Source organism: Alosa sapidissima, chromosome 20 (genome assembly GCF_018492685.1).
Source record: "Alosa sapidissima isolate fAloSap1 chromosome 20, fAloSap1.pri, whole genome shotgun sequence".
Classification (NCBI taxonomy): Eukaryota; Metazoa; Chordata; class Actinopteri; order Clupeiformes; family Clupeidae; genus Alosa; species Alosa sapidissima.
The window spans coordinates 5,496,664-5,522,362 of record NC_055976.1 but is presented as its reverse complement, the minus strand read 5'-3'; the positions used below and the strand labels follow the sequence as shown (position 1 = coordinate 5,522,362).

At 40.9% G+C, this 25,699-nt stretch overlaps 3 protein-coding genes across 5 annotated transcripts; 1 reads left to right on the top strand and 2 right to left on the bottom strand.

Moving 5' to 3' along the window:
- Positions 1 to 1,453: 1,453 nt before the first annotated feature.
- Positions 1,454 to 8,669, bottom strand: pld7 (phospholipase D family, member 7). Of its 2 annotated transcripts, none has more exons than XM_042075606.1 (11): positions 8,387 to 8,669; positions 6,827 to 7,813; positions 6,357 to 6,541; positions 6,048 to 6,231; positions 5,627 to 5,741; positions 5,365 to 5,492; positions 4,799 to 5,002; positions 3,600 to 3,739; positions 3,069 to 3,234; positions 2,868 to 2,967; positions 1,454 to 2,138 (listed from the first exon to the last, which is right to left on the bottom strand). In XM_042075606.1, exons 1-11 carry the CDS (start codon positions 8,465 to 8,467, stop codon positions 1,942 to 1,944), a joined length of 2,487 nt encoding a protein of 828 aa, XP_041931540.1. In that variant the 5' UTR covers positions 8,468 to 8,669; the 3' UTR covers positions 1,454 to 1,941. The 2 variants fall into 2 exon arrangements, with proteins under 2 accessions (XP_041931540.1, XP_041931541.1); XM_042075607.1 differs by lacking the exon at positions 8,387 to 8,669 and adding an exon at positions 8,146 to 8,317.
- Positions 8,670 to 11,999: 3,330 nt separating this feature from the next.
- Positions 12,000 to 16,337, top strand: gpr137 (G protein-coupled receptor 137). Its single transcript, XM_042075611.1, has 8 exons — positions 12,000 to 12,204; positions 12,860 to 13,645; positions 13,735 to 13,784; positions 13,880 to 14,111; positions 14,307 to 14,456; positions 14,964 to 15,092; positions 15,182 to 15,291; positions 15,683 to 16,337. Exons 2-8 carry the CDS (start codon positions 13,271 to 13,273, stop codon positions 15,777 to 15,779), a joined length of 1,143 nt encoding a protein of 380 aa, XP_041931545.1. The 5' UTR covers positions 12,000 to 12,204; positions 12,860 to 13,270; the 3' UTR covers positions 15,780 to 16,337.
- Positions 16,338 to 16,489: 152 nt separating this feature from the next.
- Positions 16,490 to 25,396, bottom strand: syvn1 (synovial apoptosis inhibitor 1, synoviolin). Of its 2 annotated transcripts, none has more exons than XM_042075609.1 (16): positions 25,191 to 25,396; positions 24,231 to 24,375; positions 23,140 to 23,232; positions 22,871 to 23,023; positions 22,731 to 22,779; positions 20,825 to 20,928; positions 20,570 to 20,696; positions 20,373 to 20,472; positions 20,062 to 20,127; positions 19,783 to 19,899; positions 19,431 to 19,588; positions 19,054 to 19,203; positions 18,720 to 18,863; positions 17,993 to 18,176; positions 17,779 to 17,885; positions 16,490 to 17,355 (listed from the first exon to the last, which is right to left on the bottom strand). In XM_042075609.1, exons 2-16 carry the CDS (start codon positions 24,360 to 24,362, stop codon positions 17,174 to 17,176), a joined length of 1,866 nt encoding a protein of 621 aa, XP_041931543.1. In that variant the 5' UTR covers positions 24,363 to 24,375; positions 25,191 to 25,396; the 3' UTR covers positions 16,490 to 17,173. The 2 variants fall into 2 exon arrangements, with proteins under 2 accessions (XP_041931543.1, XP_041931542.1); XM_042075608.1 differs by having other exon boundaries at positions 19,054 to 19,206; positions 25,191 to 25,395.
- Positions 25,397 to 25,699: the final 303 nt, after the last annotated feature.

Genomic DNA, 25,699 nt, shown 5'->3' with positions numbered 1-25,699 from the left:
GTGGGGGTACGATAGCCTGTGATGATGGAGGTGAGTGTTGCGCTGGTATTGAGGGGGTGTGGGGGTGGGGGCTGGTGGACAGACGACCGCCATTGGAGCTGGAGCAGGGCAGTCAAACCTGTTGTAGAAGTGGTTCAACTGGTTCGCCCTGTCCAGGTCCCCCATCACAGAGCTGCTGTTCTTCTTCAGGCCAGTGATAACCTCATGCAGTCCCATGTCTCCTTCAAGTTGTTTTCCTGCAGCTTCTGTTCCACCTTATTTCTGTAATCCTCCTTAGCTTCCTTCAGCTTGAATTTGAGTTCCCCTTGCACCCGCCTCAGCTCTGCCATGTCCCCCTCTCTGAACGCCATCTTTTTCCTGTTAAGAAGGGTCTTGACATTGCTGGTTATCCAAGGCTTGTTGTTGGGAAAGCAGCGTACAGTTCTGGTGGGAACAACAATGTCCATGCAGAAGTTCAGGTAGTCAGTTGTGCACTGTGTGACCTCCTCTAAGTCCTCTCCATTCTGTAACACACTCCAGTCAGTACACTCGAAGCAGTCTCTGAGAGCCTCATCCACTTCGGGTGTCCACTTCCTGAAGGTGCGTGTGGCAACTGGTAGCCTCTGTACTTTGGGCTTGTACATTGGCTGGAGATGAATGAGGTTGTGGTCTGGGATTATGTTGCCTAATCGTATTTTATTGTATTGAATTGAATTGAGACAAACAGAAATGCAAATTTCTTGCAACACTTTTAATGTAATGAATGAGAACATTTCAAAGCTTTGGCATTGTGTTGAACGTTGTAGGCATTCTTTTCACTAGTCCGTGGCTGCGATAATTTATGCAAACCACCAGATGTCGCTGTGTTTTCCTTGTCTTCCATGTTAAGTAGCGCTCGAGGCTTCATTTACCCATCACTAGTCTAGGGCGGCCTACGGTCAACCAGATCAGCCCAGAGCCCTGGGTCAGCCTAGTAAGTCCATTAAGTATTCGGTGTTGGTGCAGAACATACAGTAATCAAAGACAAAGTAAAGATTAAAGGTTAAAAATAAAGCAAACATTTATTGAAAATAATTTCTCGCCTCAATTTCAATAACAAGCATTTTATCCATTTTTAAATGGGCATGTGACAAAATGTATTCATATTTTTTATCTACAGTATTCAGTCATGTTTACACAAAAATATGGAGCTCGGGAGGTGTCTTCTTTTTTGTATAGCGAATGTGTGCTCATTTTACTAATGTTTGCTTGTTTTACAAAATTGTACCTTTATTTTACTAGATTGTTAGTTTATTTTAGAAAAAGTGTGCTTCTTTTGGTCAATTGTGCACTTATTTTAAAAAAAGAGTATGTTATTTTTTTTAAATATTTTGTGTGCATGTTTTACTGAATTAAAATGAGAGCACAATTTAGTAAAACAAACCACATTTAAGTAAATTAAGTGCATGATTGAGTAACACGAGAAAACAACCAAAATGAGCATACGATTTAATAAACTGAGCACACAATTTTGTAACATAACCACTCGTTTTCTCCATATACTACAAAAACACTCTCAGAGATCTCCCGGGCTACGCACTTTAATGTTTTCATGGCTAAATATCCATCTACACAAAGGCAGCATGGCAATATTATATACACATTCTGGCATTTCCTTGAGCCAATCAATTTTTTCTGCATGTGCTCAGAAAATGAAAGACTTCATTATAATAGAGGAACAAGAAAAAGTGGTAATGCTGGACAAGTTCAAAACCAAGGACACAAAGGGAAAAAAACATGCATCATAAAAAAGTAAAACAAGCAAATACATACAATCCAGGTAGAACAGGTAGTACAGGTAGCAGATGTTTGGGTATGTATCTTTGGGTACTGAACCGGTTAAATTATTGGCTTGCATGACAAAATCAGTATTAAAAGGAAGTGCATATACCCAAAAAATGTTGTAAACTTATAAACAATGCCTTATTTTTTCCCACACTGTTGAACATGTTTATTTGAAAGATCGCCGGCAAAGGCGGAGTTCCAGTCTCTCTCAAAAATCCCCTGCAGTTGACTTTGCATGGTCTTCTGTCCCTCGGCAGTCTCAGATCCAGTCTGATTAACCACCAGGCCAACACCTGCCGTCTGGGTAAAATAGCCCTCTGACCAATTAGAAGTTCCTATGGAGGCAAAAAAAAAAACTATACTTACTAAAACAATGTAGTATGTCCTATACTTACTAAAACAATGTAGTATGTCCTTTATCTTTTCATTAAAGCCCACAACACACGGCTGGCGATGCGACAGTCAACGCAGCGGTGGAATTCTGTTAATCACTTTACTACATACACTACTGGTGACGCGATCACCCATTGATTCAGTGGAGATACACTGACCATACAGCTGTTTTCTATTATGACGCATCAAAATCGGCCCCGGAAAAATAGAAAGGGGCCAATTAGAGTGATGAGATGGCCGTCGTTCCACTTGCCGTACGTGTTGCCCCACTCACTTCAATAGATTCTATTCAATTGTACCGGTTGCCAGCCATAAATCGCAGTCATCACCAGCCGTGTGTTTATGTCTTTACAACACCATCATGAATGATTCACTAGATTGTAAATTCAATTGTCATTAAGCTACAGAGCAACCATTTAGAATAAATCTTTTCTTACATTTACATTTATTAATTTAGCAGACACTTTTATCCAAAGCGACTTACAGAAAGAGAATACCATTCAAGCTACAGTGCAGAGGAGACCTTAGCTAGGAATTACCATGCATCTGACAATGTTATTACTAGAGAATAAGAGTGCCAACATTATATAAGCACTAGTCAAAGTGTGGTAGGAGAAAGTGGTAGAAGAAGGAGGTAGAGGAGGGAAGGGCATGGCATGGTCACCCCATACCTATGTAGACAACACGATCGGTCACCATGTATTTAGCATGGTTTACTCGAGCAAAGGGGATCTCTTGTTGTGCAGTTGTAGATGGCACTTGAAAAACTTTCTGTTGAGACAAATGATCCGAGGACAAAAATATTAGCACACACAGTAGTGGTATTACAGAACAAAATAACAGTCAAAATAGCATGCAGCAAAGTCACTCACCACTCTGACTTTACACTGCAGAGGAGGTTGGCTAAGAACACTCAGAGACTCCAGGAAGATGAACATGGATCGTGGAGAGTGGTTCCAACAACTGACCATTATATTCACCTCTACTCCTCTAGCACACGCTGCCTCTCGTATGGCTGTGTCTATTGGAGGCCAGAACCTAGTGAAACATTTGCAATACACGCAATATATTGTGAAATATAAACAAATAAACAAACAAGTAAATAAAATAGCCGATGCCATTACTAGTCAAGCAGGGTCAGATGTGTCTCTCATCAAAGTACAGGCCTGGGGACTCATCTGAACGAAAACACCACTTGCCTTTGTTTTCTCTCTCAATCTGCACTGTTACTTAAAACCCCACTTTCACAGATGTATTGGAAGTGCAAACTGTAGCTTCTTCCATTTAGTAGCGGAAATTCCCCAGTGGCTATTCCCAAATAAGTAATGGGTTACATGAGAATTACAATATGCAGTGCGCCAAGCTCTATGAGACTATTAGTTCACACTCTTAAACACTGTTACCTCACTGGAGTGGTGTACTGCGATAGTGGAAGATAGTCCATTACAGATATGTAGATAAATTTTCTAGCATCAGCGATCACAGACAGAATGGTTGAGAGATCACCAGAGCGTCCTAGAGCAGACAGTGGGCCAGGGGCACTCTGGGAAAAAAGCAATCAGGATGTATATTATACATGGGAAGCTCAGATTAAAAAAAGAGTAGATGTTACTATGTCATACCATCTCATGTTCTATCTAGAACATAAAATGTATCCATTCACCATGCAAAAGCCATACCTGAAATCAAACCGATTCTCTAAGCCTTTATCATTTTGTGTTATGTTATAAGTTTGCTTTGTTGATTGTACAGCATTTTGGCCAACTTCACTGTTTTGTAATTTGCTTTACAAATAAACTGAGACTGGCATTGACATGGACATACAGTATCTGATCAAACACTGCACAGTGGCTATCAGAAAACAAGACCTGTTACATTTTATCTGGTGCACTACAAGGACACTAGTAGGGGAAACTGTAACTAGTAAAGGAGAGGAAGTAAGCGAAAAATTGTTAGTTCACATCATACTGTACACATTCTGGGAGACCATGAACAATGGTGGGGCTAGTAAATGGACCAGATGTTTGAGAAGAGGTAAATACATATGAATGATGCAGCAGGTAGAAAGTGTTATTTTAATTAGGGGTGGGAATCAAACAAACATGTATGAAAGATTCAGATCCATTTTGCCAGAACCAACAGCATAAATATACATCCGCATGATCCCACAATAGAATCCTAAATATATCATTTTAAAAATGTATTTTTCACCCCTGTGGAGTGTTGACACAGTGACTTGCTATGTAAGTGTGAAAGGGATCTGATAATTCAGTGAGGGCAGGAAATGTGGTTTTACTAATCAAATAACATTGATAAAATTCTGCTTGCAGTGTCAATGATGCTCATGCTGATGCAAAGCAGAATCATAAATGTGCTACATGGCACCACAAATGGTATGTGTAATGTCTCTGTAGGTTTAGACAAGGATTTAACAAGGAAACCTATGAGGATTTAATAAAAAAAAAATTGGAGGTAGTGTGTTAAATATCAGTAGCTGGCAAAACAGTCTTCATGACAACCAAAAATATGGTCAAACATTCTACATGAAATGTGCAGCCCACACTGGTATAATGATATGAAAAAGCAACACAAAGTAACTCACAGACAGATAGACACGTGCAGGGACACCGTTGACATTAACAACAAGAGGATGATTGGCACTGGACAAGGCAGAGAACCGCCCAGGCCAGTAGGGTGGAAGAGAACCATTTTTCCGATCACCTATATCCCAGTAGATCCCGAATATCCGTGCCGCATCCTGCGCCAGACAGCTGCAGTTCTCCACAGACACTCCCACTTCCTTCACCTGAACAAACACAATGGCACAGCCATACTTGGGCCCTGAGTAATGTGGAAAACACTGCAAAAGCACACACAGCACACACCAAAGGGTAGCCCTCTCCACTACATGCACTTCATGAACACTGAGAAATATGACCATTGTGTTTGGCAGATACACCATTACCCATGGCAGATGCATTCATCCTGAAGAATTGAAACCATTCACCTTGTAGCATTAATACATTTATTTTTTTATGCATGGTAGATACATTTATCCTGAAGAATCCTGAAACCATTGATCTTATAGCATTTATATTTTCAGCCTTAAATACACATTTAGCTGGATGTTACGTCAGGCTGGCATCAATACATTTTTGCTGCAAATACCTGGGTGAGAGACCGCCAGTCCATATTTGCACTTCCAACATAGAAGTGCTTCTTGTCCACAACCCACATCTTGGTGTGGATGATGCCCCCAGTCACAGACTGGAGGTCAACAGGTCGCACTTCTGCACCTAAAATATTAAGAACATTAAATTATTAAGAACAATCATAGAGGTCCAATTGAATCACTTAATCATGGCAATATTGAAACCATTCCTGACACAAATGAGGTTGAAAGTAGGGGTTATATACAGGTTATTTCCACCTGCAGAGGCTAGCTCCTCCACGTCCATTGGATATGACTGAGGACTGTTGACGGCTACGCGGAGTTTCACTCCTCTCGGCTGCAGTTGCATCAGCTTGGTGAACACCTGTCTCCCCTACAACATGACAGACACAGATGGAGACAGGCGCATGATCAAAAAGTCTTTGAAGATTTCCTTCAATACTGTGCTAAAGGCCAGGCATGTCATACGAATGAGCGCTTTCATTTGCGATCAGAGAGAAGGCTCTGGTAGTTAGAAGTTGTTGCTTCAGTAACAGGCCTCTCGTGGTACCACCAATACTCAACACCAAAGACAAGAAATAGATACCAATACCAAAGACAAGAAATAGATCACACTGTAAACAGGAGCAAAACTAGACCTGTTAAGTGTGACTTAAAAGGTATGTTCACAATCTCTTACCTCATCTGCACTGGGCTCTGTAAGACCCAAGTCACTATCTCTGAGGGTGAAGTAGAAAGCTGCAATATCGACAGATTTGTTTGCCTTGTCGAGTAGATCCTTCCATGTTTGTGAAATGCTTGGCAGGAGTGGTGATCCAGGTGCAAATACTAAACCTTCAGGAATACTCTCAACCAAGCTGAAACTAAAACATTAGGAAGTAAAGCATAGTATTAAAATCAGATATGATAGTAAATATTAGTTACCTCATCAGAGTAAAGATAACTATAGAAAACGCTTTATATTCAAACAGTGGGGATATGTTCTCACCGACAATCTGAAGTGCAGTGCTCTTGAGGCATCCAGAATCCCTCTAGCCAGTGTAATTCCAGTTGATCCAGTAGGTGCGACGTAGATTTAGGAATGCCATAGAGCCAAACATGCTGACCAAATCCACCCAAAAGCAAGAGAGTGGTTGGGAGCAAACAGAAGAGTGCAAAGCTCCCTCTGTGTGCCTACAAAAATCAGAACATGGGATGACAATTCACTGCAATAAAACTTGCCCATGAAAACAATTGATTCATTCATTTCTAAATGCATACATGATTATTGGGGTGACTGAAAACTTAAGATATTCACTCTACAATGCTGACCGACAACAATTTCAAGTCTTGTTGCATCTGTCAAAATATTTCAGTGTGTTACAAAAAAAAACAACGTCCAGTATATTTTACGAACAAGGATCAACCTTCTTAAGCATCAGACTACACAGTCATGAATCCAATTAAGCATTTATTTACCTTTGCTGATGATGAAGATTTTGGAGTGCTTTGACTTGAAGATACATTTGATTCATCCATTTCCCCCCCTACCTCATCTGGAGATGACAAAAGTTTGCTTGCAAGTGCCTCAGAATCCTTTGACAATTTTGTATTTCTATCTAACCCACTGTGGGCCTCTTCTTGTGAAGAGCATTCCATAAGTAGTTCTTCAGTCTTCACTGATTCTGAGGAAACAATCTTCACTTTCTCCCCCTCTGTGGTACATTCCTCTCCCGTAATCAAGTTCTCGTGATCTGTCCCTTCAATTAGACATTCAGTCTGTTTCAGAGGAAAAGTTTCTTCTAGGCATTCCTCCAGACCAAAGGATTCCTCTTTTAAAGCAAAGTCAGTCTCTTCATCAGCGCTGTTGGAGGTCCCTTGTGTTTCTTTCTGATCTTCAAAATCGGTATCTGACAGCTCCTGCACATCTTCAGATGTGGTATCTTGATCTGGACATGAAGCTTCAGAGGCAAACTCGGGGATAGAATCAGGTAACTCTGGGACAGAATCCGGTAACTCTGGTCTGCTAGACTCTGGATCAGATCGGAGTGAGGGTCGTTGAAGCTGGTCTGGAATTCCTTGTTTAGGAGAGTCTTTCCTGCTGGCAGAAAGTCCAGTGGCGTCTGAAAAACTGGTATGATCACCAAAGGCATGAGCATCAGAGAACATTCCTGGTAGGTGAACAGAAGGAAGAGGGAGAGCCGTTTCTCTTCCACTGAGGGATTTGGTTTTAGGCATTTCTCCTGCATGACTTACTTTGTCTTTAGTCTGACTGGGTATAGCTGATGCCTCCTGTCGGGACTGACTTGAACTAAGCGATTCTGCACTACTAACAGGCTTTTTACGAGCTAGTGAGCTTTGAAAAGTTGGAATCCGAGATGTAGGCTGTTTGGCAGATTTGCGTGCCTCTTCATCATCCTCCGAAATAGCGTGCATGCTTTCAGGCCTTGTTGTCTTCTCCGATTCCTGTTGATGTGGGCAAAGTTGATACGGTCAGTCAAGGTAGCACACTTCATCAATCTGCATAGCTGCTAGCTGGCTAAAATACGTGCTACTCAAAACTATCCAGAACAGAACGGAATCGAGAATGACATTAAAAAGAATAACTTTATATTAGCGGTTAAGCGGCTACACCTAAACAACGCAAAATTAAACTGGTTGACTGACAAACTAGGAAGTAACGTTGCAAAGACCAACTGACATGATGTATAAACAGAGTCGGTTGATGAAGAATCTTTGGTATAAAGCAAGCTAGCTCGCTATCGCTAGTTTGATCATGAAAAGTCAAGCAAACTTACCATATTTTATAGTCCAATGTTACAAGTGCTTCACAGACGTTAGCTTAAAGTAACTTTATACTTTAGCAACTATTTTGCATGTAAGAAAACAAAGAAACCGCGCGCCAAAACCATAACATTAGCCAGCTAAGTGTGTCTGACTAACCTCATCACTGCTACGTGGCCATGAAAATACTGTAACGTTACAGGAAAAAGTGAGGCGGAAAACCTCGCTTACTTCATCCAATTTTAAAATACCCACCTCTGACAAAGCGCCCATGGTTCTGATTCGAGCCGATCGTCGCAATGATTTTTCAGAGGCAACAGCACTTTTCCTTCCCATACTTAGTTATTGGAAGTTATCGTTGGCTTCGTGAAATTCAAAATAAAACATATATTAAACAGTAATGTAATATCAGCGGTACTTTGTTTTAGAAGTGGAAAGTCAACTATCAAAGTTAACCATTATGTTATTATGTTATGTTACGTTATCCACAAAGGAGATGGTGATATGTCATCATCGAATGTAAACATCGTCAAAACAAATAATGGTTTGAATTAAAATAGCCGCGGTTTCCTCTTCTTGGTGACAATTGGCGGTGGCGTCAGGTGTCATCAATGATATTGCACCATCTAGCGGAACATAGGGAAAATAACATTTTTGTCACTAACAGCCTGCAAATAACAAAGCCAGAGAGGGTTAAAGCGGTAATCAAGGATCTTTGACAAAGCCACTCTCATCAAGGAATACATAATGCTTACATAATGCTTTTAAGAGAGGTAAGGCTAGCCCAAGTTTGTTAGACCTTATTTGAGACATTTTAAATCATTGCAGTTTTGTCATTTCAATAACCCAGGTCTTTTTAAATGTGGTCAAATGTTGAATTAATTAAACTCATTATGGTCTGTAACCTACACTACAGTTTCATATGGTTATGGTTATGGATACGCTTTTGTCCAAAGCGACATACAAATACAAAACAATATAATACTTAAATTTAACAGGGAACAAATTTAAATGTTGGTCAGACTATAATAAGGAGAATAGCAATAATAAACAATGTCAATTCAATCAATAGCCTAATGAAATACACAATGAAAATGAGGAAATAATAAACAATAATGTCTATTCAATCAATAATATAAAAACAATAACATGGTAAGACTACATTAAGGAGAATATCAATAGTAAACAGCAATGTCAACAGCCTAATGGAAGTAAAACAATATTATACAAACCATAATGCATAAGAAGCGCTTAAAGAACTAAGTGCATGTTGAACAGATATGCCTTTAGACCCCTCTTAAACGACCCAAAAATATCATAGGAACGGAGAGCACTGGGAAACTTATTCCACCAACATGGAACCACTGAGGAAAAGAGTCTTGAATTTGACGTAGCGTTTATGACTGGTCGACACAAAAGACGCTTATCAGAAGACCGCAGTGGGCGGTTGGGGATGTACATCATGATCATTGAATTAAAATAACAAGGAGCAGATCCAGTCAGTGTCCTATAGGCCAAAGTTAGAGATTTAAATTGAATTCTGGCTGCTATAGGAAGCCAATGGAGAGTAACTAGGAGAGGAGTTACATGTTTCCTCTTTGGCTGATTGAAGACCAGGCGTGCTCCAGCATTCAGCTGTAATGATCCTACTACACAAGCAGGTAAGCCAGCTAATAGTGAATTACAATAGTCCATCTTGGAGATGACCATATGATGATATCATATGCAGATATTTGTGTGACCATGCTTCCACAAAACAGTTGAACACTTTCAATTCTATTTTAGCTGGAAGCCTGCTCAGATTGAATTAATTATACTTCACTTTTAGTTGGTACTTGGTGACGGCAGGCAGAATCACCTCTTTGGTTGCAGCCGACACCCAGACCCTGATCTTCTCACAGGTTTGGGTTCCACCATGGTGAGGTGCTGAACAAAGACAAGTGGTGATAAGTAGTGGTAGAAGTGGTAGAACAAGTAAAGTGATATTTCACAGATGAGTTGCAGACACTATACTGGTACTATTAGTTTCTTACTTTAACACATTTCCAAGGATCTCTCTATGCCTGAAAAATAATTGTAACATTGTGTGTCAGAGTGAAGGTTTTCGGTGATACAACATACTCATTAAGTCCCATGCAAGAGAGTTGATCCATGAGTGTGAATGACTCGACATCAGGGAAGAAACCAAGTTGGACCATGGGGAGAGCTGAAGTGAAGCATCACCTGTCCCGGTATGACCCTCTGTGTGAAAAAAGAAGTTGGACTGACCATTTGCATTAAGGAAGATTCCTACTCATTGTTTCTTGTTTCAAGTAAGTCTATCTTGTGGCAAATGTGCCTCTTCAGGGATGGATACAGATGTTTGACTCACTCTTTTGGATCTGGAGATCAGCTGAGCATTTTGTCCCACTTGCAATGGTCGATGGAAGCTTCAGACCCTATGTAAAGTGAAAATTTGAGATATTGCATGGATTTGCTGGTTTTACAACATAATATCTGGTGCCCTATAATTAGCATAATTAGCATGGCCTACCTGTGTTAGAGGTAGCAATTATTATTCATAAATAATTCATATATTACTTTAATTATAATTTCCCAAATGTCATAGACTAGTTATTTCCTATAACTTACATTGCACTGGTTCTTTGTATGTAGGCCTAGTTCATCCATTTTGTCAACAAAAAGGAAATTTAAGTTAAGACAATTCCCGACTCATGAGCTAATTGATACTTGAAGAAGTTGAGCATCAAATGAGAACTCAAGTAATAGGCCTGGCCTACTATAACATTTCTATAGTAGTGTAGAGTAATACTTCTGCCATAATACCTCTATAATATCCTTATTCTATTGTTTACCTAAAGTACAGTCGTAGTACTTCTATAATACGCCCCAAAATAGTAGCATATAGTATTCCTATAGAAATGCTATAATATTTTGACACAAAATACTATAAGATTTCTTTGGAACAAACGAAATGGAGCGTCCACGGTTATAGTATATGTTTATATTATAAAGCTAATAAGGCCTATAGGCCTACACAAATGCAATGTATAGCAAATCAAGGAAAATTGCTATTGTAGGCCTAAATCAAAGACTTGGATAGTGCATCATAGTTCCCAATTATCCTTCACTATTTTGAGTTGGCATAGACTACAGTGCATTGGCGGCAGAAATAGACATACATGTGGCAATTTAGTCATACCAGAGCCCGTCTACGTATGACATTCTCTGGGCATACTTTATCCACGATCACATGTTTAGGCCTTAACCTTAGGCCAACTGGTTTGTTTATGATGCCATCAGAGCCCGTCTACGGAGAGCCTTGCCACTCCGTATTAAGTCCCATTGTACCGAATTTTGGATGCAGTTCCACCAGAGTTCCACTGGGGGCGATCGCCATGAGTGCAGAATGAATGGGAGTCAATGGAGCTAGACGGCTAAATTTGTCTCTTTCACCTGATTGTCGTTGACAAATCTCAGATTTGATTGTAGTTTGTATAACTTCAACATGGGTTATAGGTCAAAAGTTTTATGAACGAGTACTTATGTCCTTTTGATTTCTTACAGGTTGGGTCATTGTTGCACATAACACGCTAGCATTGTGCTAATGAATGACGTTATTGACACATTTTAAAGGCTTTTTAGAACAATTAAGTGACTTTAAAAAATATAATACTCAACCAAGTGTATTTTCTTTGCCCCCCCCTTTCGAATACAATACTCAAATTACTTTAAAAAATATTTTTATTATATAAAAAAATATATCCTGAGAAAAGTGGATTTTGAGGGGTACAGCTCCATAGACCTCCATGCATTCTGCACTCGTGGACGAGCGCCCTCATGAAGAACCACAGAAGGAACTGCAACCAGTTCAGAAACCGGAAGTTTTCCGAGAGTGGCAGTTCTCCCCTTTTTAGACATTCTCTGATGCCATGCAAACGTGAGTGACTTCCTACACCGCTAGTGGCAGTAGTCAGCTTAAAGTGGAATCCACCTACCACTAACAAGATATGAAACAGAAGTTTGGATAGTACACAATGAAAATCCCCAGAAATACAAGCACACTCAGAGAGGTAAGATTATAGTTTTGAATACTGTTTTTCAACAGCTGTAACTTTAAAGGTCTTGGAGGTTATCATTATAGCCTAAGGGATGCCTTCTGTTAACTTAGTCTTTAACGTTAAACACAAAAGCTAACTGGCTATGTTTTTAACGTTACGTGCTAACCAGTGGGCACAATATTATGAAGTCGTTTTAAAGAGAAACTGCATTGTTAGCGTTGTGTTGTCACTGAGTAATATTAGCAACGTTACAGATGACAGATAAAACGAGAGAATGATATTCCAGTGTCTTGTTTTGGGAAATACATTGTAGCGGTCCCAAAACAACGATGACGCAAACTGTCAAATCAGTTAGCTTGCTAGCTAGCATAGGAATCAGGTCGACTCATCAATAGTAGTGTAGTGTAGTGCTCTGTAATACTGTCAATCCAGTAATTAGTATTCAGATCAATATAGCTGTCGATTGTGCACTGCGATTGTCGAGTATTTCTATTAATCCAACTACTACTTACATAATCACATAACAGGAACTAGCACTACCTACCCAGTTATCCCTAGTTCGCATAACGAAAGTACACTAGAAGCTATTCCGAAAGTACACTTTGTAACCAGACTGTATGTCCAGAATGGATAATGGATTTTCCCCCTTTTCTTTTCTTCTTTGAAGGACATGGACTTCAGGTGTTTTGAGTGTGTTCCTGGAGCATAGGACAAGGGAATTACAGAATTATCTCATTTGAGTGTATTATTTTTATTTAGTTTGTTTGTTTTGGACTATGGGAAATTATAGACCTATAGCACTGTTCTTAAACTATGTTTACACATCAGGTGTTGCAGGGAAGCGTTTTATTAAGACGCAATAACAACACAACACAACAACAATAGCATCCATCGTTGTTGAGTATACATCAGTGGGTTCTTTTCACCATATTCCATATTCCTTAGACAAAATCTTAAACTGACTCACTCTCATCACTGTGCAAATTGTTTGCAACCAGTAGGCTATCAACTTAATTTCTACCTCAGACTCTCATCCATCAGAACTCACTTAATCTAAGTCAACCAACTGTAGAGCAAAATGGAAAACCAAGCTCCAACTACTGTTTCGCCCAACTCCTCATTCAACCCTTATCCTATTCAGCCTGCTATGGCCCCATCCGTGCAGTTGGGGTTCACCACCCTGTACACCTGCCTATACGGAAGTCTCTTCATAATAGTGTATATACAGCTTTGGCTCCTTTTGCGATACCGCCACAAGCGCTGGAGCTACCAGAGCGTTTTCCTCTTTTTATGCCTTTTCTGGGCAGCCTTGCGCACCACCCTTTTTTCCTTCTATTTTTGTAATGCTTTGGCAGCCAATCACCTGCCCACCCCAGTCTACTGGCTGCTCTACTGCTGCCCCGTATGCTTGCAGTTTTTCACCCTAAGTCTCATCAACCTGTACTTCACACAGGTAAGTGACATCTGGGATATTTATGCACAATATTGCCTTGAGTGGCTTTGGTTGGAGTTGAACTCACATGAGACCATTGTGTTGTACAGCTCGTGCTGAAAGTGAGGGGGAAGTACAGCTACGAGCCAAGCAAAGGACTGTAAGTTGACCATAGTGAAGTAAAAATAACAGATTTCTTTGCCTGAAGGAAAGCCCCAGTTGACTTGACGCATGACGCCCTGTTTGTTCTCGCAGGTATGTGGCCCGCTGCGCCTACGGCGGCATGAGTGCGCTTTTCCTCTGTGTGAACGTGGTGTGCGCCGCCCTCGGAGAGCAGGGAGAGGCTGGCGATAAGACCTGGAGGCTGGTACTTGTGCGGGTCCTGGTCAATGACCTGCTCTTCATCGTGCAGGCCATCTGTCTGGCTGCCTCTCTGCTTCTCCTGACCCGCCTCTCTCCCTCGACCAGTCTCAACGCGCACAATAGGGTAACGCACGACTTCAGCCAAACTATTCATCCCTGTTCCAAGCCCAAGTGCTATTTTTGGAAGCTGCACAGAATTTGTGTTGTGTTCTATGCCCACCATGTTTTATTGAATTGTTTGTTGTTGTTTTATTTTCCATTTATGGGTTGTGTTGTACAATGGAGCAAATAAGGACAAATGTGTTTCTCATTTCTCCAGGGGACATCGGTATGCCAGACTGCTGTACAGGGAGCAGGAGTGATTTTGTTGTTCTCTAGTAGGGCTTGCTACAATCTTGCAGTGCTCATGTTGTCCAAAAATCACAAGGTGGAATCCTTTGACTTTGATTGGTACAACGTCTCAGACCAGGTACATGAATCCACTGCTCACCCAGCTGCAGAGCTGAACAATTAAAGCCTTTTTTAGCCTAGATCAGTGTTTCTCAAACTTTTTCAGACCAAGGACCACTTAACCAATAAAAAAAGAATCACGGACCTAGCTAAAAAAAAAAAAACAGTAGACTTACGTCAACATTATATTACACAATAGGCCTACTCACTGAACCACCTTGCTTACTGTTTTTGCACCTTGCTTATTGTCAGAGGATTCATATGATTTAAACTGGCGTAGCTATAGGCAGTGTTGCAGGATTTACATACAAGTTGGTTCAATATTGCAACTATTGCAATTACCACGTTTGCTCGCGGACCACTTGAGATAGCTTGCGGACCACCAGTGGTCCCCGGACCACACTTTGGGCCTAGATGGACAATGATGTGTTTTCATCAGCTGAGTAAATCACTGTCTTGAGAGTATTCATTCACCCTGGTGCTGTTCTTGATGATCATGTCTGTCTATTGTCTGAATGTATTAAAGGCTGACCTCCGTAGCGAGCTTGGTGATACGGGGTACCTGGTGTTCGGGGCAATTCTCTTTATCTGGGAGCTGCTCCCCACCAGTTTGCTCATTCTCATATTCAGAGTCCGCCAGCCTTCACAGGAAGTGGTGAGTATACATGACCTGTTTACTGCCATTGTGCTAACGGTGTCAGTTGGTACAAGATCCCAGTTTTGATTAAAGATGTTTTGCTGTAGAATTATACTCCAGCCATTAGCAGTCAAGGCCCACGTTCCTACTTCTTTGATGACCCTCGGAGGATGGACGACGACACAGGTGGTCCTTGGGGCCTCAATCACCATAGCAGGTAATAGTCACCACAGACTATTCAAGAGAATATTCAGTTAAAGTGTTTTTCCCAGATGCATTCAAATGAGAATTAATGTTGTGGAACCCATAATAAACATAAGCCTACTTATCCATAACAGCCAATTGTCATTGTTTTGACATTTTAAGCACATTTATGCACACAGTCATGTAGCAAAGCTCTAAGTAAATTTATTAAAATTAATTTTTGTTGTTAAATGTGTGATATCATTTAGCCAAATAACTTGTCAAATCAGATATTCAGTAAAGAGGCTAATGGTTTGATCCATAGTGTAAGTCTGAGGAGAAGACTCTTTTGATAGTGTTGGACTGATCATTTTGGTACACAGGCCTATTACATTGAATGTTCTCTTCTGATCTCCTCTGTCTAGCTGGTTTGGCACAAGTGAGACAGCGCCCCTTCTCTTTGCCAATCCCAACGACCAGACCAACCAGCACCACTCCCTCTACTCCACTCCCCAGAACTGACCAGAGGACACAAAATACTCTGGGGTTTCCAAGACCTCCGTCAAGGGGGAGTATTTGCACTCAAATTCTTCTACTTCTTTGAGACTACTTGCACCTTCACATTCCAGACCACTATTTTGTCAAAGACACCTGTGATTTCTCTTGATGAGATGAGGTCATCTGGGATCCAGTAGCTCACTGGTCTATATTAAAGCTATAGGGAACCAAAAACTGACAGTTTTACCCTCTCAAATGTCAGTCAGTCTTAGTTCTTGTGGATAAAAGGGTAAATGTCTCTAGAATGTTTATCATTCCTCAGTCATGATTTTAGATGTATAAACTTATGTATTTTTATTAATACTTTAACCTGTAAAGATTGCTCTCTAAATTATTTTCCTATGACCTACACCTTTAAATAAGTATTTTAGATATAAGATATATTCTTTGATTCCGGGGGGGGTAAATACAAGGGATTGATCAGGCATAAGGTTGCTGTGTATTAATCATTGTTAATATGTGGCTCAATTTAAAAGGGAACTTGTGAAAGATGGCATTAATATATAAAAAACCATTAAACCATTTTGTCTTGTACTTATTTTTAGAGTTCTTAATACTACATCTCCATGTAGATGATTCACTGGTTTTATCACTGAGCTTCCTAAATTGGCTGTTACATTTGCACATACACAAATGTTTCTACAAATGCAGAAACTACATTGGTTTTGTGATCGTTGACGTCAAGCAAAGTTTAATTTGAATTATTTACTCTTCAGTATGTACAGATGCTTCTAATACTCTTTATACAGTATGTACAATTTAAATTAGTCCTCACACGGTATGTCTCATTCTCACCACAGAGACCGTGTCTCACATGTCTCATTCTCACCACACAGAAAATTCACTTCCCCCAGAGTGGGCTGGGAATACACTGAAGATATAAACAAAACACCCTTAGGCCAAATTTAAGGACACAATGGCTGTAGCTAAAACCAACTCTTCCCAATGTACTGCAGCTGTAACATATTCTAAACTAGAGAAAGATATCCAAATTTGAAACATAAAGCATACAAAAACAACTCCTACCCAAATTTAATCAAGTCAACAGTAAAAGCAAAATGTCGGCCAACGTTGGCCGCATAGTATTGGTTCACCCTACACAGTAAGTAGAGCCCACGGTTCATGATTCGTTCCTAAACGCGCAACGTTCCATGAGCTAAAAGTAGTGCTGCACACATGCACAACACCGTGTCCCCATGTATGCGATGTTAAAGAATGGGTAAGGGCACATCGGGTCTCCTCCTCGTCCAGCCTGGCCGTGTAGCTTTGCCCAGCGTGAGGAGAGACACATAAGATGAAGTCAGCTGACTGAAGTCTTTTGTTAAAAGTGATCATCATCCAGCATGGTTGAGTGGGCATCAGTGGTCAGGGGGTGGAGTGGTCTCCAGCTTGCGGAGGCGTCTCCGCCTGAGCTCCGCCGCGTTGGGCTCTCCGCCGTCGCTCTCCTCCTCCGCCGCGGCCTCTCCTTCCTCCTCCTTCTTCTCCTCCGCGGTGGTGGAGTCTGGTTGAGAGAAACCCGTCGCCCCCAAAACTGGCTCAGCTGTTTCAACGGCAAGCAAGGAGAAATGTGTTGGCTTTAATGAAATTAAACGTGACATTTTTCTTTCTAAGTAGTCTGAGACACTTGAAATACCCATCAGATAATTGTCAGTTGACTTTTTAAATGGAGCGTGATTTAATAGGTTTTGCTTCTTGGTAAGTAATTTCCAAGCTACGTGTCCGCAATTAAACTAAAGCACATAAACAAAATGATCCAGAGGGGCAATCAGTTAGTGTCCTTGATAGCTCATCTAGACACATAATTTACTGATGACACAGAAACTTTGTTACATAAAATAATTCATTTCAACCTTCATACAATTTGAATCGAATTCCAATAGTATTTTGTGTCAACTCTCAAGCACCTCTTTCCTAAGATGCACTCTTGGCTATGATTCCATTATTTGCCAATCTTATTACTCACGGCTTTGAGCAGGGGTCTCCTGGCTGGAGTTCTCCGTGGTGTTGTTGGTGTTAGAGGAAGTCGAGGGACCACTGGCCTCTCCAGCACTGGCTTCAGTCCGAGGGGGGCTGAGCCAAGCGCAAAACACAAGCACACCCACGTTTATCCTTCACATTCACCCCTTCATAAATGAGGTCCATGACCTTTGACCCTGGTGGGAAAAGCTCTAGCTTACCTGAGTGTGGCCACGGTGGTGAGGTAGTGGTGGATGTTGAGCATGGCGGCGTCCAGCAGCGTGTGGATGTTGTGGAGGCACTGCAGTCGGGCCTCTAGACCCCGCCGGCCCTCCTGCTCCAGCTCCCGCAGCTCCGCATCAGACATGCTGGACAGGGAGGCGGGCGGCGGCGGCATCGAGGACACTGGCAGGGGAGTTCATGCATTACAATCAAGACAACTAAATAATGGGATTCTGAAATGGAACTAAGGCTACATCCACACGATTCTGTTTTCATTTGAATCTGAAACACTTGTGTTTGCACCTCGCATCTACACTAGTCTACTCGGGCGCTTTCGAGCTCCTGAAATGGAACGACTTGAAAATGCCATCACCCCCGAATGTGTTCCAGACACCACCAACAACAACAAACACATCTATGGCATGTAGGTGTGGACACAACACTTTAAGAAAAGGATCATGTGGACAAAAATCATTTTCACCTAAAATATGCACATTTCTATTTACCCAGCCTATAACATTTCTACAAAGCTAGGGTTGATTTCCTTATGTTGCGGGTGGTGGCAACCACAATATAAATATAGCAACTTAACCATTTAGCAAGCATAATTTCAAAATTCAAAAAAAAAAAAAAAAAAAATATATATATATATATATATATATATATATATATATATATATATATATATATATAACATTACTGCACATCCTTTCCTCAGCAACTTACTGAAGGGAGGTGGTGGTGGCATGGGTAGCCATGGTGCAGAAGGGAACGGTGGAGGAGGGAAGTTGAAGGGGAAACCTGGCATGGCACCTCCAGGGACAGAAGTGCTAGAAGCTTCTCCATTAGGCTGGGCTGATGTACTGCTCCCTGTAGTGAACAGCAAAATATTCAAATCATTTACATCTGAAATTCATATGGTTTTCTGAGCTTTTCCAGTCAAAGAACAATATTTGGTTTTCACCGTTATATCAAGTTCAAATCATATGTGATCTGGCATTTTTGTGAGCCAGCTAGGAAGGTAAATGATGATGTCTGAATGCACATCTGAACTTCTCACCTTGTGCCTGAGCTTGGGTGGCGCTAGCGCCAGTTGGGGGGGCATCCGCAGCAGCCTGAGCACCAGGTGCACCGGCAGGTGGGGCAGCCCCAGGAAACGGCCCCCAGAAAGGGAAGAGCCCCGGGGGGAAGTGAGGCATCATCCCTGGGGCTACTGTACCGGAGAGAGCATGAGGTTAGAGTCACATAAAACCCTGACGAGGCATAAAGCTGTGTGTGACATTGTGGTCTGCTTACAATGAAGCCTGCTTTGCCCTCATTAGTCGGTAAATTGACTCCATGTGACTGAGTAGAAAAAAATCTCGACTCCCCTCTGAACAGTGTGTACATGAGTGTGTGTACATGCGTGCATGTGCACATGTCTGGACTGGTACTCACCGTTGCCGGGCACAGGGCCTTGAGCGTTGGCAGGTGGGGCTGGTGCCGGAGCCTGAGCAGGGGGCGGGGCAGGTGTCTGATTGGGCTGAGAGGCTCTCAACACATCCATGCGGCACGTAGGACAGGTCTGCTGTCTCTGGAACCAGGAGCGCAGGCAGCTGCAGTCCCAGGAGGAGGACACTGACATTAGCTCCAACTCAATAGTATCGGTCAGGAATCATTTTAATGACCACATAATGTCAAATGTTACAGGGAATGCAATTAGACATAGAGGATATCCTACCCAGGGCATCAGTTAGAAACACATAAATACTCGTATTACACAGAGGCAAAATGATTTTGTCTGGGTCACCTGGAGTGGAAGATGTGGTTGCAGGGCAGTTTCTTGGCTCCCGTCACCATTTCCTCTCGACAAATAATGCAGACATTATCCGAGGCCTGGAGATCTTCGGGTGTGGCATCAGGATAGCTGGTGAAGTGCCATAAAACCATGTGTCAATACATTGTTATTAAAACAAAGAACCTTTGTCTCTCCATACAACATACAAGTTTGTGAAAGCTGACTTTAAACTCAAAAAGCAATGGGTTTGCTACTTAAATCTTTATGGGTAAAGTCCCTTGTGGTACTCACAGTGTGTTCATATTGCGGATGGCTCGCCGAGACATAATGGCATCAGTTACAGCTTTCTTGAATTGTCTGAAGGAGAAATAGGTAACTATTTCTATCTATATTTGACTGTACCTTTTCAACAATTTTTCATGAACATTCAAAAAGTTGAAGTCCATGCAAGCCAATATGATACAAATACAACTCACTTAAACTTTGGGAAAATACAATAAGTAGGAAAATCATGACTTAGAAACTTAGAAGTTGCCCTAATAAACAATTGATGACAAGTCACAAACATATCATTTTCAGACAAAGCTTAACAGGCTTCCTACCTCATAGCAAGATACATGGGACGAATGGCAAACAGAGGGAACGTATGCACTTTGATCATGATGGTCATGAATGCCATATACAGCAGCACCTTAATGAAACCTATGGGATAAAGTGTCGTTGAATAACTGTTGAATGTTGTGAAAGGAGAGCACTTTGGATGGCTATGAGAGAAAAGAGAACCATAGGAGCCTCATACCTGTGAAGAGTTCGGTGTACAGCATATATACGGCCTTGTTATCCCATGGATTCTCACTCTGGAGGTCAATTGTATGAAGTGTATATTTGATGAAGGTTGTGAGAACCATGGTCATCAGAATTGCATACTACACAGAGAAAAGCGGTGGATTATTAGGACAACATAATGGTAAAAAATGTATCAATCACGTCATGATTATGCATACATTTAATTTATTCCATTAAGTCTCTATTTAACTACAATTTATATCCATACCTCGAATCCAAACACCAGTTGAACTGAGGCTCCCCTTGTGATGATGCTATGGCAAGCATGATTTACAAAAAGAAAGTCCAGTATTCCCAGTAACACCATGAGAGCTGCACCACATGACATCAACACACAAAAAAGAGAAGAAGGTAAGTATGAAGAAAACAAGTAACATAAACAGCAAGTTGATTTAAAACAAATTCAGTAACAGTCCTTCTAGGTCCGTGTATCATTCGTTCATTTGATATTCAATTGAGAATCCAAAATGAAAAAAACGAAAAAAGGACTTGTTTTTTCATTATTTGTTTATGAATGTGATACAAACCAACAAATAATGCTTTGTTTTTCAGACTTTTGATTTCATGATCAGATCAAAAGTAGAACGTTTAAAAAACGGCCTCAGGCCAAAAACTGATTTTGATATTTATTTCTTCGGATTTCTGTGACCCGGAAATTATTTATTGACTTCCATTGCCAGCTGCTGCTTCTGTTTTGCAGTGTTAAATCGGACTAGGCCTACCAGACCATAGATTGACCATATTGTAGGCCTACAACTGCAAAGCCTTATCATATGCATGTTACATTCATGACATGAAAAGTAGAACTTACTGAACAAAAATGGCAAATTACGCAGTCGGCTAAACATTTTAAACTTGCGCAAAACGGCATGAACCCAGCAACGGTGCGTCGCATAACTTAAAACACAAACTGAAGCAACAGCTTGGACAATCCTACTGCAAAGCCTTTCCTTCCATAGGCATGCAACGTCTATGACATAAAAAGTGGAATATGAACACATTTCACAAATGACAATTAAACGGAGCTGCTGCCTGTTCGCGATTTGACTGTTTCTTGAGCTCTCAGAGCAGTGTTGACTTGTGCGTCTTTTTTAGATGGTGAACGTAGGCCTAGTTGGACGGGCAAGACTGACAAGTAGACGGGCCTAGGCCCGCCTGTGGCTATACGCCTATGGCTCAATTTGAATTATTTGCTCTGTTTGTGAATGAAGTTGTAGCCCCTCTTTCCTTTGATCATGTGCTTGTTGAACGATGTGTCCCTAGTTTCCCCATCATAGCTACTGTCTTTGGTGTAATCTCACCAGAAGGCTACTGCAGCTGGCTGCCTTCCAATGACGTTGGCGACAAATGATGATCTGAGCTGATAGATCTAACATCTAGGCCTACTTCCCTAACATGGGCTGATACTACATAGCCTAGGCCAGTCATTACTTCTATAATGCTTTGGGCGAACGCGATGTTAATAAACGAAACAGGCATGAGAAGGGAGATGATTTTCTGTCGATTCAACTAAACCAAGTTTGCCATCGTTGCGCAAGTCGCCCAATTTCTCGCTATAGTTGTTAGACAATATTTTCTGTTGCTATGGGATGGCTAAAATTAAATCTAGCAACAAAGTCACTAAATTGGCAACACTGAGCACTGACAGGTCTAGACCAAGAAAGTGACTTGGATAGACTTCCAGGTCACAGAAATCGGAAAAAATAAATATCAAAATCAGTTTTGGGCCTAAGGCCGTTTTTTAAACGTTCTACTTTTGATCTGATCATGAAATCAAAAGTCTGAAAAACAAAGCATTATTTGTTGGTTTGTATCACATTCATAAACAAATAATGAAAAAACAAGTCCTTTTTTCGTTTTGGATTCTCAATTGAATATCAAATGAATGAATGATACACGGACCCTTCTAACAGCAACAGGTGCACCATGAATATTTGCATACAGTTTCAGATTGAAATGCTGACCGGATGAGAAGTTTTACTTAAAACAGGAAGTAAGATCCTTACAACAGACTTACTTTTTCCTTACTTTTGACTGTGCCTGAATGACTTGCGACTTGGTGCCACGTTCACCAGTTAAGAAAAAAAGATTCTAAAATGTCTACAAATACTTACACAACACCCTGAAGTGGAAGACCCATGAAATATTTGGACTCCTCTCCATCTGGAATAAAAATGTAAACACAGCAGGTTACTCCTATATTCTACACCTAAATGAAGGTATGAATATCCCATTGACATTTGCAGTCACTCACAAAGTCAACTCTGTCTTCTGCCAACCAATGAAAGCACTTGAGGAATAACAACAGTGTGAAGAGGGCCACAAAACGAGGGGAGAAATCATCCCGGAACACAGTGAAGGCTAGGCACGTCTCAGTCACAGCATACCACGAGCGCTCAATCAGGTGCTAAAACGTGTGAAGAACAGGGGCAAGTGAGGTGAACATGAGAAGCCACCGATAAAAACCAGTGGTGATGGATAAAATTGAAAAAATGGAAAGAGTCACAAAAGTAGAGAATTTACCTCCATCTCAGCAGCACGCAGCTGTCCAAAGAAGACTTTGCGCATAAATTTCCCCAACAGAAACACCAACACAAATGCTTGGATGTACAATACCTGGTAGACAAGACAACATTGCAAGCTCATACAAACTTTGAAAACTATGTGAACAATAACTGATATTAACCAAAGTCTGCCTAGCTTTGCTATTAGTGAGTTTGTCAGTAGAAACCTGACAAATTCATCTTCAACATATGATTACAACTTTTATCTTCCTGAATAATGCAACCATGACCTCTTTTTTGCCAAGCATTATCAGCACTAGGGATGTAACGATTACCGGTATAATGGTAAACCGCGATAAAAATGTTGACGATAATAATTACCGCTTTCATTTCAAATATCATGATCATCACGGTTGATTACCACGGTGTGGAAACCGTGTGTTTAATCCTTCCCAGCTTCATCCAAGCCTGCTTTTGACATACAGTAGGCCTGGTACAATGAAACAAAACTGGTAGCCTACTGATTCTGATGTCTAATTGATGGATTTAACTGAGATTCGCATTAGGCTACACCTGCTTTTAAAAGGCGGAACATTTTCACCGCAAAACGTGCACTGTATCATGTAGCCACAAAGTTAATTTCGGCAGTCAGGATGTAGGTCTATGAATGTAAATGAAAATATGTCCTTCTCCAGTAGCAATAGGCCACCTTAAAATGTACCAGAATAAAGGGATCACATCTACTCAGTAACAACTATGAGCACCCCCCAGGTAAAAATGAGTTCCAGCGTCCCCGGTTAACTTTTGATAAGGTTTTGCCCATATTTTTGTAACATAGTAAACACTACTTCATAGTAGTAAAAACTATTTCAGCTTGTGTAGGCCTATCGGTGCTTTCTGAACATATTGAACACACTTTTAAAAATACCGCAATAATACCGAAAACCATGATAATTTTGGTCACTATACCCGTGAGGTAAAAAATTCATACCGTTACATCCCTAATCAGCACTTAAAAGAATCACAAATATTACAACTCAAGGTCTATTTTGAAAACTCTTGAAACTCACAACTCTTCATATTTAATCAAGAGAAAGTGAAGTTACTTACAGCCATGCTGGGACTGCTTTTAGTGAGGTACACCACTGTGGGGTAGAACTGGTGTTTGAGAAGATAGGCATGGGCCACCACCGCCCCTGTCAACACCATACTGGTGGCTGTAACCAGGGCTGCTCGCACCATCTTGTGCCAGGAGCTGTTGAGTGGAACAAGTGGTTCTGAGCAATCATCATTTCATAATCTGCATTAACAAATACATTATACAATCTGTATGAATGACTTGACAACCTAGGCTTAGTTTGGGTAATGTTCGGTAATATTTTGGTTTAATTACGTTTAATTAACTTCTAATGATGTGCAGAAAAAGAAACATGCAGGCCTGCTTTTCATGCCATGATAGCAGTCACCTTTGCACGCCAGAAATATCAGCTGTTACTATATCACGTAGAAAATTGGTAGAAAATTGGTCACTCTGCCCCTTTTCGGGCAGTTTCAGTTAGTTCTACATCTGGCAATTTGTAGATCCTGGTTCCTAGCTAAGGTTAGCAAGCTGCCTGTTCAGAGACGATAGCAACTCGTTGCCCATACAAGGTGAATAACTTAGACGTGTTCACCTAAGCTTTATTAAATAAACTTCAGCCAACGTTAGCAATAGCCTCCTTCAACCTGTTTATCAATTTCATAAGCCACAACTGTAATAAAGGGAATAAGACGTCGCTTTGCAAAATTAGCCATATATCTTAGCTGTGGCTGTGACAGCTAAAGTAGCAATGCTAACATTAACGTTAACCCTGAACTGTATTCCATATGGGCTCGTCTGAAACCCTAAATGGGCAAACAAAAGTATATCTACTAAAAGTATGTCCTATCCTGTGACCACTATTTTCTTTCAACTAATACTGCAAAAGTTCAGAGCTTTAAAAGAAGGAATGTGATTAGCCAAATCTATCCTAGCTGGATAAAATAGTCAGCTAACGTTAGGTTCCAGCCTGCTTTGGGAAACGGACTTACCGACTCTGTCGCTAACGCAGACTTTCCCAGAAACAAAACCTCTTCTTTACAGAAAGTGCTATAGGAATGTTTTGACTTCCTTTGTAAAAAATACAAAGTACAGCTAAACTAATCGCCAAATCCTGCTCAGCTGCCTATTCTCTTTTATTTAAACCATCTCCACCTTTCGGATACGTGTTTATCTTTCGCTTGTTCGACAGAGCAGCCACCTCACTTCCGGGATAGTCCAAGCATACAACCATAAAGGGTGGCGTTTATTACTAGGGCTCCTCTGACTCAGGTATTGAATTTTAGTAAGGCCATTGCTTTATTCTACATACAACAGTCAATTAATATTTAGGGCTACATTCGTGTTTTTTTTCTCCTGAAAATATATAAACAGATGTGGAGCCATCAGAACTATCCAAGCAGTCTCGGGACCACCCTTTCAGAATGTATAATTACTAGTGCCACCCAAAGAACGTCAAATCATTAACCTCATTAAAGTGTCTGCAAAGATTGTAGATAGG

Coding starts and splice junctions, on each gene's coding strand:
- pld7 (XM_042075606.1), bottom strand. CDS start 8,467: ATGGGAAGGAAAAGTGCTGTTGCCTCTGAAAAATCATTGCGACGATCG. Junction 6,232..6,356: donor CACTGCACTTCAGATTGTCG/GTGAGAACATAT, acceptor CTAATGTTTTAG/TTTCAGCTTGGTTGAGAGTA. Junction 5,493..5,626: donor GGAGGAGCTAGCCTCTGCAG/GTGGAAATAACC, acceptor TTAATATTTTAG/GTGCAGAAGTGCGACCTGTT.
- gpr137 (XM_042075611.1), top strand. CDS start 13,271: ATGGAAAACCAAGCTCCAACTACTGTTTCGCCCAACTCCTCATTCAAC. Junction 13,646..13,734: donor TCAACCTGTACTTCACACAG/GTAAGTGACATC, acceptor TGTGTTGTACAG/CTCGTGCTGAAAGTGAGGGG. Junction 13,785..13,879: donor TACGAGCCAAGCAAAGGACT/GTAAGTTGACCA, acceptor TTGTTCTCGCAG/GTATGTGGCCCGCTGCGCCT.
- syvn1 (XM_042075608.1), bottom strand. CDS start 24,362: ATGGTGCGAGCAGCCCTGGTTACAGCCACCAGTATGGTGTTGACAGGG. Junction 23,233..24,230: donor AAAGCAGTCCCAGCATGGCT/GTAAGTAACTTC, acceptor CTTGTCTACCAG/GTATTGTACATCCAAGCATT. Junction 17,886..17,992: donor ACCACCGTGGCCACACTCAG/GTAAGCTAGAGC, acceptor CGCTTGGCTCAG/CCCCCCTCGGACTGAAGCCA.